The sequence below is a fragment of the Bombina bombina genome, chromosome 1, assembly GCF_027579735.1.
Source record: "Bombina bombina isolate aBomBom1 chromosome 1, aBomBom1.pri, whole genome shotgun sequence".
NCBI classification, from domain to species: Eukaryota; Metazoa; Chordata; class Amphibia; order Anura; family Bombinatoridae; genus Bombina; species Bombina bombina.
Window position 1 is genome coordinate 238,466,052 of NC_069499.1, and position 13,455 is coordinate 238,479,506.

Below are 13,455 nucleotides of genomic sequence, written 5' to 3' on the forward strand. Positions count from 1 at the left end.
TCTCTGTGTATCGGAATGTGGAGATAAGCATCCTTTAAGTCCACGGTAGTCATATATTGACCCTCCTGGATCAAAGGTAGGATGGTTCGAATAGTCTCCATCTTGAAGGATGGGACCCTGAGAAATTTGTTTAGGATCTTGAGATCCAAGATTGGTCTGAAAGTTCCCTCTTTTTTGGGAACTATAAACAGATTTGAATAGAATCCTTGGCCCTGTTCCTCCCTTGGAACTGGGTGGATCACTTCCATGACCAGAAGGTCTTGAACACAACGTAGGAATGCCTCTCTCTTTATCTGGTTTGCAGATAATTGTGAGAGATAATCTCCCTTTTGGAGATGAGGCTTTGAAATGCAGAAGATATCCCTGGGAAACAATCTCCAGAGCCCAGGGATCCTGGACATCTCTTGCCCAAGCCTGGGCGAAGAGAGAAAGTCTGCCCCCAACTAGATCCGGTCCCGGATCGGGGGCTACTCCTTCATGCTGTCTTAGAGGCAGCAGCAGGTTTTTTGGCCTGCTTTCCCTTGCTCCAAGCCTGGTTAGGTCTCCAGACTGGCTTGGACTGGGCAAAATTTCCTTCTTGTTTTGTAGTAGAGGAAGTTGAAGCTGCGCCACTCTTGAAGTTCCGAAAGGAACGAAAATTAGTCTGTTTAGGCCTTAATTTGTTGGACCTATCCTGGGGAAGGGTGTGACCTTTCCCTCCAGTAATATCAGAAATGATCTCCTTCAGTCCAGGCCCGAATAGGGTCTGCCCAATGAAGGGAATGTTGAGAAGCTTAGACTTTGAAGTAACGTCAGCTGACCAGGATTTAAGCCATAGCGTGAATGGCAAAACCTGAATTCTTAGCCGTTAGCTTAGTTAAATGAAAAACGGCATCAGAAATAAATGAATTGGCTAACGTAAGAGCTTTAAGCCTGTCTAGGATATCATCCAACGGGGTCTCCACCTGAAGAGCCTCTTCAAGAGACTCGAACCAGAAAGCCGCTGCAGCAGTGACTGGGGCAATGCATGCAAGAGGCTGGAGAATAAAACCTTGTTGTATAAAGATTTTCTTAAGGAAACCCTCTAATTTTTTTATCCATTGGATCCAGGAAAGCACAACTGTCCTCGATGGGTATAGTTGTACGCTTAGCTAGGGTAGATACTGCTCCCTCCACTTTAGGGACTGTCTGCCACGAGTGCCGTGTAGCGGCATCTATGGGAAACATCCTTTTAAACGCAGGAGGGGGAGAGAACGGTACACCTGGTCTATCCCATTCCTTCGTAATAATTTCTGAAAACCTCTTAGGGATTGGAAAAACATCAGTGTAAACAGGCACTGCAAAGTATTTGTCCATTTTACACAATTTTTACACTGTGTATAAGAGACTAAAGCAGCATTGCACCCACTTGCAAATGGACGATTAACCCCTTAGGCCCCAAAACGGATTAGAAAAATGGAAAAACCATTAAAAAACAGTCAAACACACTGCCACAGCTCTGCTGTGGCCCTACCTGCCCTTAAACACGATTTTTTGCAGGAAAAACACCCTCTATAGTGGTCCTAGATGCCAGAGGACTCCTTTAGGGAAGCTGTATGTCTCAGTCTGAAGATTAATTGCGCATAAAGTGCATGAAAATAGCCCCTCCCACCATGCACTGAATGTCAGAGGGCCTTTTTTAGGAGTGATCTAACAAGCCATGTGGAAAACTAGGCCCCAAAATAATGATTTATCACCCTCAGAGAAAAAAACGTTTTTACTATAAAACATGCAAACGTTTTTACACTAAGTAATACGAGTATTAACATGAATATTACCCTTTTTTGCAAGCATGATCCCAGTTGCTGTTAAATCACTGTATCAGGCTTACCTCAAATATATACCAGGCACTGTCAGCATTTTCTAGACCTTATCATCTCTCTAGAAAAAAATATACTGAACATACCTCAAAGCAGGCAATCTGCAGGCCGTCCCCCCAACTGAAGTTTTCTTTCCATACTCTTCAGTTATGTGTGAGAACAACAATGGACCTTAGTTACAAACCGCTAAGATCATCAAACCTCCAGGCAGAATTCTTCTTCCAATTTCTGCCTGAGAGTAAAAACAGTACAACGCCGGTACCATTCAAAAATAACAAACTTTTGATTGAAGGTAAAAAAACGAGACTAATTCACCACATCTCTCTTGATACTTCCTTTCTTGTCGAGAGCTGCAAGAGAATGACTGGGGGTGGCAGTTAAGGGAGGAGCTATATAGACAGCTCTGCTGTGGGTGTCCTCTTGCAGCTTCCTGTTGGGAAGGAGAATATCCCACAAGTAATGGATGAACCCGTGGACTGGATTCACCTTTACAAGAGGAATACACTATTTCAAGACAGTACCAACAGTGATAGAAAAAAAGAATCTGAATACTGTAAGCTTTTATAAAACTATATATTATTTTATTTAGAATCAGTATTTCCAGTATACAGTGAATTTAATTCAATAGTACAATACAGACAAAATATTCATGCTTTTAGAATGCCAACGCATACAGAATATTTATAATTACATCTCATTTAAATTATTTAACAAGCTGAAAAAAAAATTAAGTTCCTTCTTCTAAAATACAGTATAACATGACAGGAACTGTTTATTAATGTAAAAAAACAGCTAAAAATGTGAGAGGAACCTAAAGAAGACTAGATTTTTATCTATGCTTTGTTAATTCTACAAGTTTCACATTAACAGTAAAAAAACAAAAAAAAAAACAACTTCTTAGTAATTGTTTTGCAGAAGGGAAACTAGGCTGTGTGAGAGAAGGACATTTAATAAATAAGAATCTGTGATACCAAAAGCTTCAAAAGGCACAGCCACTGCCTGGGCAGATCTCAAAATAAAAAAAAATTGTTTTGTGATTACAACAATTATGATAATGAAATTGTACTATATTGTATTAATAATTCTTAGTTTTTCAGACATTTTATTCACATTGTGTATACATAGTGGAACAGCAAGGCCCAGGTAATCTAAATATGTGCAGTTGACATTATATTAATTAATAGTTCTGTATAACAAGTATTTTTACCTATCTGTGAGCTCCCACCTGATAGTCAAGCACTGTTCAAACTGCAGAAAGCCAAATAAGTTGCTATCTCTCTATTATTCTAGACAAACGATTGCCACCACCACCCTGCTGCCTCACTACCAGGACATTAGAGCTACCCTGCTCTTAATTGCTTCTCATATTTTCACCAGCTTGCTTGGAAACCGGCTCTTCTTGTCCTCATGCTGTTACCTTGCAGTTGAGATGTCTTTTTTTCAGTGTTCATCCCTAAACAGAGGCAGAATGAACATGAATTTTCAAAAAAAAAAAAAAAACGGTGATAACTAAAATAAAACCACAACTAAAAAGAAATGTTTTGTCTTTGCAAATTTCAACCAGAAATGCTGAAACTGTGAAGTAAATTGGTTCAGTATTTTTGTAATTATTTTTGAAGAGAGGTGCTTTAATCAATCTACATTGCAAACTATTAGCCAAACATATTGTAAAAACAACTGCACCAATTTTTATCAAATCTAGCATGCAGTTTGATTTTCTAGTGAAAAATAAAAATAACAATATGAAGATATGTTAAGACATGCTCAGAGTGTTGTGGGAACCTGGAAGACCTGCAGCATGTATATACAAATGGAACAAACATTAAAAAAACAATGACATTTTAAAATGATACTTCCCCATCCCAGAGAATAGATGCTGAGATAGAAGTGTTGACTTATTTTGATATACTTTGAGCATGCTCAGTAGAAGCAAGCAGCTACTCAGAAGTAATTGGTCAGCAGAGATTTGTAGGTGTTGAAATCCCACAACTTTGGAAAATGAAGAGAAACAGAGGGGCGCCTCATGTGTAGTATCGTCAAATGGAGACACAAGTAAAAAATGACAATATAGCCAAATGAGTACTCACGTACTCCAAAAGCACACCTATGTGCTGGTAGGGACAGGCTGCAGATTTATAAAGGTATGACAGCTCGCCCGTTCAGTCACGCTCTCAATGCTGTGGTGCTGGGAAAGGAGTAGAGACACAGATAGAAAAGTATAACCAACAATATTTGCTTAGTTGTTTAGATGGGTACTCACATACTCCAAGAGCACACCTATGTGCTGGTAGGGACCGGCTGCAGATTTAGTCAGGTGTGACAGCTCACCCAATGGGGCAGTCTTTTGTAGCAGGTACTGTTATGGAACAGTGAGTGCAATAATCCAAAATGAACTGTTCAAGTGTTAAAAAAGACCACTTGTATATAGTTGCTGGCAGTAGGTAGGTAGAGGAATCCACTCAAGAATATAAAATACGAGGATTTATTAAAAACAAGTTAAAAGGGGGGCGGAGCCTATAGCTGAAGCGGCAAGACGCATTTTTATGGAGCTCCTGGCTCTAATTATCTTTAAAAGCCTTAACTACAGGACATTCGTCCAAAACAGAACAAATTTATGCTCTGAAATAGTCTGAGATAGTTGGAAACACAAATCCACATCGAAATTGCTGATCGCCTATGTTCTTCAGCTGTGCCACAAAGTGATCGCTACCTTTTGAAAGGCCGACCGTCTGCGTGACCAGGGCTGCCGCATTATACCTCCCCCGGGAAACTGGGTTACAAGGCAGGAGTTTATCACTGCTTCACAAGACTGTTCATACATTTCATCTGGAATCAACACTAAACAATATTTATTTTGTGCAACTGTTACTGTACAAGATAGACAGCAGGAGATTTCAGTGCCTTTCTCATCAGCACGTAGCCAATAAAGATGGCGTTTGGCGCTGAAATGCTACTTGCAGCCGTGACAAGGCTGCTGCAAGATCACCATGAGAAGATACTACAATCATGGGAAACTGAGTGTGGTGGACTCCGTGAGCTGGTCAGACAGGTTGGGCACAGACACATGAAGCCAGGAGACCCTGCAGAGAAAACCGACAGGGACACAAGCCTTCAGGAGCCTATTACAAGCTTATCGGGCACAACACCTCAACTTCAGGATCCGATTGCGGTAGCACCGCACTTGAGCCTGTCTGTTAAGTACCCCCCAGCAATTGGTGGCTACCCGTGTGCGATCTCGGTCGTTAGCGAGAGGCAACTGCAAATCCCCAGACAACAGCTGATCGCAACTGAAATGGCAAGCGCAGCCAGCGCTGAAGCGACTGCCGCATTCTCAGGCCCAGAAATAACTCACCTCACAGATGCCAGCGAGAGGAGGGTGACAGTGGGGGATCTGACTCAACCCGAGATGAAACTTGCCTATCGTAAGAAGAGTGCTTCTGTGGAGTCCGGGGCCGCAGAGATGAGGTTCACGGTCACATATAATTGTCTTCCGGTGAACAAAGTGAGCTTGAGAGATCGACTACCAGCCCGGGGAGCTTTCTGTCAACCCATGATCAGCATGGACGCACCTTGCTACTGTCGGCCCTTTGACCCTGGGGGCTATCAGACAGCCTTCGGTAGGTGTCAGAAAGAGTTACTCACGGACTGACAGGTCACAGCCGCAGCACACTGAATTTCATAATACCCTATTCAGATGGACTGGAAAATGAAGTTAGTATACAATTACCCTCAAAATAGACTTTATAATACGCTCAGCTGTGGCCTTATGCTTGCGATTTAGATGAGTGTTTTTTCTTTTAAGTGGGGTCCTGAGCTATTGGGATCTATACAACTGCTTATTGTTGTGTCTAGCTGCTGCGACTAGACTTGCATAACTCAGTAACACTCCACTGCAAGTCTTTCTGTGTATGTCTGTTTACCTTTAACCCTTCACCCATACTTGACGTTATCCTATTGACACTGTGAACGCACGTTGCAGCAGCAGGACCCTGGACCACTGGAACACGGACATCATATGTTTATTAACTCTGTGCTAGCATATAATATAAATAGCTGTTGCGGACAGGAGGTATAACTCTGTGTCAGCGTAACTAGGATATAAATGCACTGGCTAAATCAGCGTCTGTTATACTCTTTATAATATGTATCAGAATGCACTATCTTGGGGTAAAAATACTGCTTAGATAACTACACAGATGGCTACGGTTACCGCTGCTGCAGGAGGGCAATATTGTTCTGGGGTAAAAGTAATATTTTAGCATAACTCTGTGCTAGCGTCCCAATATGTCTCAGAATGCTAAAGATTTGGTACACATTGACTTAGCCCAACCTTAACGCAGCCCAATATCAGGTAACATTCCCCCTGCTTTTGATATACCCAGGAGCTGCTTGTTTCAATAGCTTACTAATATCAACCCAGGTGCTGCTAGTTCAAGTAGTTCAAGTAACTTACTCATATGTTTCAGACTGCTAAAGGGATAGAACACATTAACTGTTACTGCTGAAAGAGGGCATAACCCTATGCTAGCGCTCAAACATCTTTCTGTCCAAATACGTTTCAGACTACTAAAGATTCAGAACACTTTAATTCAGCTCAATATCAGCTAATATTCCTTTTCTTTTAGTATACCCAATAGCTGCTTGTCTAAATAATATAATAATATATACCCAGGTGCTGCTTGTTTAAGGAACTCACTTACAGTGTATTAATTTCTATACATCACTCTCAGTAACTCCTTTATAAGTATATAACTGGTACTTGTTAAAGTAACTCACTATATGTTAGTGTTGATTACCTACCTTCTTCAACTACATTCTGGGTCCAAGAGAGGCCCATTTTCCTTGTTCTCCTTTCCCCAAGGCCCCTACTACAACATAGTTATATTTCAGGAGGTCCAAGAGTGGCCTTTATATTTTTCTAGGGGCATGCGTTATGTCTTTAAGTTAATATACTCTAATGGGGATGCTATATAACAGAAAACATGAGGTTACATTTTCTTATTTCTATTCGCATGACTAGATAATAATTGTCTTCCTTGTATGACATGACTATATCTGGTGATATTGAATATATTAATGTTTTGTTTATATTTATATTCTTCTCCCAGTGTTAATGTGATACCTTTCTGTATTTACATGTCTTGCGAATTATCACTTGAATTGTTAAATCATACTTTATACCTCAATAAAAATTAAATAAAAAAAAAAAAAAAAAAACAAGTTAAAAAACAACACACAGGTTGATAATGAAAAGTGGATATAGGGGTTAACAATGTTACCCCAATCTTTACAACGCGTTTCTCGGTTCACAGACCGTTTCATCAGGCATAGTATAGATCTCATTCCTACCTCTGCCTTTTATACCAAACTAAAAAGCAAACAAACATTTACCTCCCTTCAAATGGGTGTTTTTTCTAATTACTGAATAGACCACACCTGTCGAGTGTGGGAAGTGTCCCTAGTTACAATATCCTACATTGCAAATACTAAATCTTTAATAAATTTTACTTATTTACAAAACATTGCAGGTTCAAGATAAGCTATGGCAAATGAGTGATTGTGAATATCTACATAGCTAGAAACAAGATTTACATTAGCCGGTGCTGCTGGAAATAGAGGGTTAAAATGTACCACTTATGAAAAAAATTTTTTTTTATAGATTTCTTTTATAAACTGATTGTCTGTTCGTTCATAAATGTATCCACTTTGGAACTTAATGTCGGTAGTTTGTTTACATGTTATGGCTCGTGGTAAATTTTTATTGGTTCTCGTACATCGTCAGGAGTAGCAAAATTCTGTTATTGGTTACAAACGTGTGATGTAGGAATGAATAAACACCCCCTGATCGATCACGGCTGCACACTGCATTATTCACCCATACCTTAACAAAATGTTAATATAGCACATTTTAAAATATAATGTTATCTAAATAAGAAATGTACCCTTACACAAGGTAGGTTTCTTTTGTGAGCTGATTATCTATTCGTTTAACGGTATATCTACATATGACGATTTTGTAACTTTGTGTCGATCTTTTCTTTACATGTTACAACTAGTGATGAGTTTTTATTGGTTCTCCTACATCGTCAGGAGTGAGGAAATTTTGTTATTGGTTGCAATCGTGTGGTATGGATGTAAATATACACCCCCTGCACAATGCTAATATAGCAAACTATAAAATCCAGTCTTATAGCCCCATTGTCGGGAAAAGGAAGTGACGATGATCAACTCCCCTTGAATGTGCCAGCTATAAAATGTAGCGTAACATAATCTATGTGACTGTACTTAACGCTTATGGCTAAGAAGGAAATTTGAACTTTTGCACGATAAGGTTAGATGCCACAGGAATGGGTCCAAGTTTATATATGTATTCCTTTAGCTTTGGTAATCTCTAACCAATATGAGTTGAGATGCATGATGGGGCGCATATCTATCTATACAAGGGTTCAAAGTAATTCCGTTGTAATACGGACTCAAGATTACTTCTGATGAATTTATGTGTCAAATAAAAAATGGTTCAAAAAAGATTAAGGGGGGGGGGGGGTGTCCATATGATATATGATAATGGACCGCTGGTATAAAAACAAAAAACTGCAACTTTATTAAAAGCTGATCGCAGACAATATATCATAGTGTGAAATGGAATTTACGTGTATGTGAACACAACACTTGCAATCTAGCATTTGAGTAAATTAAAGAATGTGATGAGAAGAGAAAAAATTGTGTCGTATGTGAATGTGTGAATGAAAGTGTCCAAAATAATAAACCCAGGGTGTAAAGAAAGAAAGAATTATATCAACTGGGAATGTGAAATGTGTGTGTCAGTATAATATAACTTGATACAATATGATCAAAAATTGATGCCCTAATTTGACCCATTCCTAATAGGTAAATATGGTTAGGGTTTAGTGTAATATGTGAACAGGTGGTGATGACCAGATATATAACAAAAAGAGAAAAACTAGCCCACAATGAGTTCTAAAAAAGAATTGATGTGGATGACAGGTGGAGGTTTTGTCAGGTTTTTATGGATTTTGGGTAAGTGGTAATAGAATGGAGTGCTTGGCGTATTATCAAACTTTGATAATACGCCAAGCAGATAAGGGCGGAGGGATAGTCCTACAGGACTATCCCGACTACATTGCTGAAGCGAAACGTATTGTTTTTGATATTGAATATTACAAAAATTTAGATAGTGATCCCACAAATAAATATAGTAGGATTCATAAAAATCTAATATTAGATGGTTTCCACAAAGGGATCCTAAATAAGAAAGAGAAACAATATCTCTTACCCGATCACCCAAGCACTCCATTCTATTACCACTTACCCAAAATCCATAAAAACCGGACAAAACCTCCAGATAGACCCATTATTTCAGGGATTAACAGTCTTACTGATCGATTATCTGAATACATTGACTTATTATTGCAAAAATACGTAACTAAGCTTACATCAAGGACACTACCGATTTATTGAACAAACTACAGAACATTAGAAGAAGAGAACACTCCCTCTGGCTCACTTGTGACGTAGGGGCTCTTTATTCCAATATTGATCACATATTAGGGATAGAGGCCATAAGGTGCTATCTGGAAATGACATCTATCTCCCTTCAATACAACAAGAGTTTATCATAACTTGTATAGAACATATTTTAGCACACAATTATTTCCAATTCCTAGATGAGTACTACCTACAAATCAACGGTACGGCCATGGGTACCAGGTTTGCCTCCAGTTTCGCCAACCTTTTTATGGGTGTCTTTGAAGATACATTTACAACACTAACTGGGAGGCAATCCTGGTATTCTATGGCCGGTACATTGATGACCTCATTTTTATATGGGAAGGGTCCACAGATGAGGCTATAGCATTTGTTAATCATTTAAATTCCAATAGTATGGGTCTATCTTTTTCACACAATTTACATACTGAACATATTGAATTTCTGGATGTTTGTCTTGGATGGGATGACATGGGGGGTGTTGTGTCTTCCACCTATTTTAAAGAAGTGGATAGCAACAACTTTCTCCACTTCTCCAGCAACCATCTTAACAGCTGGAAGACCAACATCCCCTATAGTCAGTTCAGGCGCATCCGAAGAAACTGCAGCACGTTAACTCTCTATGACCAACAATCAGAAGTTCTCGTCAGGAGATTTAGAGAAAAAGGTTATCCTGCAAAGTTAATTGAAGACAGTTTTCTCAAAGCAAGGAATGAGGATAGAAGTATAATTTTAGCCCCTAAACCCGAAGGTCAAACTAAACTAGATAATAGTAATTTAAAGGACCCCCTTTTTATAACCCAATATAATTCTGAACATGGTTCCATTAAAAAAAATTTGCAAAAACATTGGCCAATATTTCGCAAGGACCCTATTCTGAAGAATAGCATTTGCAACACTCCATGAGTGGTATTTCGAAGAGCACCAACTCTTAAACAAAAATTGGCATCCAGTAAGATAGTTGTATCAAAAAAGAATCATATACACAACTTCATATCTTCTGTAGATAGAAGATCGAAACCGGGAACTTATAGATGTAATAAGCTAAGATGCCATGTGTGTAGTTTTATCACACACGGCTACACATCTGTGAAATGTTTCACCACAGGAGAATTATTCCCCATTGAAAATAGAATAGACTGTAGTACTGAATATGTCATATATGTTCTAACCTGCAGGTGCGGCCTTCAATATTTAGGCCGCACCTGCAGAAAAATACGTACCAGATGGAGTGAACATTTAAGAAATATTAAAAAACAACCACTTAAACACATTGTTTCACGACATAGCACGGTCCAACATCAAGGACATCGCCATACTTTTTCTATCACTCCATTGGAACATATTCCATCCATAATAGGATCTGCCAGAGGGAAACATACTGGATTTTCAAATTCCAGACACTGTTTCCCTCTGGTCTAAATGAAGTATTAGACCTGGCGGCCTTTTAGATATCACTTAGATCCCTTCTCACATATCCAATAGTCCCACCAGTGTTTCTCATTAGTTACCACTTAGGTTCCTTTTTTATACACTATATATAATTAGCCTCTTCAGTTCAGTTCACTTCACTGAAACTATCTCCATATCTCAATTAATTTTATGAACAGTTATCACTGGCATAGTTACACACACGGGATCTTCACAACACCTGTCATCCACATCAATTCTTTTTTAGAACTCATTGCAGGCTAGTTTTTCTCTTTTTGTTGGACCCATTCCTGTGGCATCTAGCCTTATCGTGCAAAAGTTCAAATTTCCTTCTTAGCCATAAGCATTAAGTACAGTCACATAGATTATGTTACGCTACATTTTATAGCTGGCACATTCATGGAGAGTTGATCATCGTCACTTCCTTTTCCCGACAATGGGGCTATAAGACTGTATTTTATAGTTTGCTATATTAGCATTGTGTAGGGGTGTATATTTACATCCATACCACACAATTGCAACCAATAACAAAATTTCCCCACTCCTGACGATGTAGGAGAACCAATAAAAACTGATCACTAGTTCTAACATGTAAAGAAAAGATCGACACAAAGTTACAAAATGTCATAGGTAGATATACCGTTAAACAAATAGATAATCAGCTCACAAAAGAAACCTACCTTGTGTAAGGGTACATTTCTTTTTTAGATAACATTATATTTTAAAATGTGCTATATTAACATTTTGTTAAGGTATGGGTGAATAATGCAGTGTGCAGCCGTGATCGATCAGGCGGTGTTTATTCATTCCTACATCACACGTTTGTAACTAATAACAGAATTTTGCTACTCCTGACGATGTACGAGAACCAATAAAAATTTACCACGAGCCATAATATGTAAACAAACTACCGACATTAAGTTCCAAAGTGGATACATTTATGAACGAACAGACCATCAGTTTATAAAAGAAATCTATCCAGTGTAAGGGCATATTTTTGGCTCAAATAGTCCGCGATCAATGATGTTCCGATTGTGAAGGCTAATTTAACACTCATTATAAGTGGTACATTTTAACCCTCTATTTCCAGCAGCACAGGCTAATGTAAATCTTGTTTCTAGCTATGTAGATATTCACAATCACTCATTTGCCATAGCTTATCTTGAACCTGCAATGTTTTGTAAATAAGTAAAGTTTATTAAAGATTTAATATTTGCAATGTAGGATATTGTAACTAGGGACACTTCCCACACTCGACAGGTGTGGTCTATTCAGTAATTAGAAAAACACCCATTTGAAGGGAGGTAAATGTTTGTTTGCTTTTTAGTTAGGTATAAAAGGCAGAGGTAGGAATGAGATCTATACTATGCCTGATGAAACGGTCTGTGAACCGAGAAACGCGTTGCAAAGATTGGGGTAACATTGTTAACCCCTATATCCACTTTTCATTATCAACCTGTGTGTTGTTTTTTAACTTGTTTTTAATAAATCCTTGTATTTTATATTCTTGAGTGGATTCCTCTACCTACCTACTGCCAGCAACTATATACAAGTGGTCTTTTTTAACACTTGAACAGTTCATTTTGGATTATTGCACTCACTGTTCCATAACAGTACCTGCTACAAAAGACTGCCCCTTTGGGTGAGCTGCCACACCTGACTAAATCTGCAGCCGGTCCCTACCAGCACATAGGTGTGCTCTTGGAGTATGTGAGTACCCATCTAAACAACTAAGCAAATATTGTTGGTTATACTTTTCTATCTGTGTCTCTACTCCTTTCCCAGCACCACAGCATTGAGAGCGCGACTGAACGGGTGAGCTGTCATACCTTTATAAATCTGAAGCCTGTCCCTACCAGCACATAGGTGTGCTTTTGGAGTATGTGAGTACTCATTTGGCTATATTGTCATTTTTTACTTGTGTCTCCATTTGACGATACTACACATGAGGCGCCCCTCTGTTTCTCTTCATTTACCATAGTTCCATCTGGACCATCCAGTGAGGAGGAGGCAGCCACTACCGGAAAATAGCCCATATCTACAAAAAGGACATTGTTCTTCTTTTTAAATTTTATTTTTATTGCACTTTCATTTTTAGTTTTCAATGTTTTCCTCTTTTTTGCTCAATTAAGGAAGCACACACATATATATATATATATATATACACATATATACCACTAAGATTTTTTCCATATATTTGAATTGTATATTTAATTTTGATTGTTCACGGTATAGATATTTTTAATTTTATAGCGTTTAGCGCCCCCATTCTCTTTTTTGTGAATAAATCCCACAACTTGGTCGGCATGGTGCTGCAGCCTGGAGGGAAGTGAGTATCTGCAGCAGTGACCTGTAGTATGTGTATGTGTGTATATATATATATATATATACATACACACATACACACACACACTGAGTACTAATAATGTTATACAGATAGTCCTTAGAGGGTCATGAAACCCAATTTTTTTTATTTCATGATTTAGAAAAAGAATGCAATTTAAACAACTTTCGAATTTATTTCTGTTATCTATTTTGCTTAATTCTCTTGATATCCTTTGCTGAAAAGCATATCTAGATAGGCTCAGTAGCTGCGGATTGGTGGCTGCACATAGGTACCTTGTGTGATTGGCTCACCCATGTGCATTGCTATTTATTCAACAAAGAATATCTGAAGAAT

General features: G+C 38.6%; 1 protein-coding gene across 2 annotated transcripts in view; it reads right to left on the minus strand.

Moving 5' to 3' along the window:
- Positions 1-2,397: 2,397 nt before the first annotated feature.
- LOC128645123 (protein-L-isoaspartate(D-aspartate) O-methyltransferase) overlaps positions 2,398-13,455 on the minus strand; it is a 264,743-nt gene continuing 253,685 nt past the window's right edge. For both annotated transcript variants that reach the window (XM_053697890.1, XM_053697889.1), the window contains exon 9: positions 2,398-3,291. In XM_053697890.1, coding sequence (XP_053553865.1) covers positions 3,279-3,291 — 13 coding nt within the window. In that variant the 3' untranslated portion in view covers positions 2,398-3,278. The remainder of the gene's footprint in view (positions 3,292-13,455) is intronic.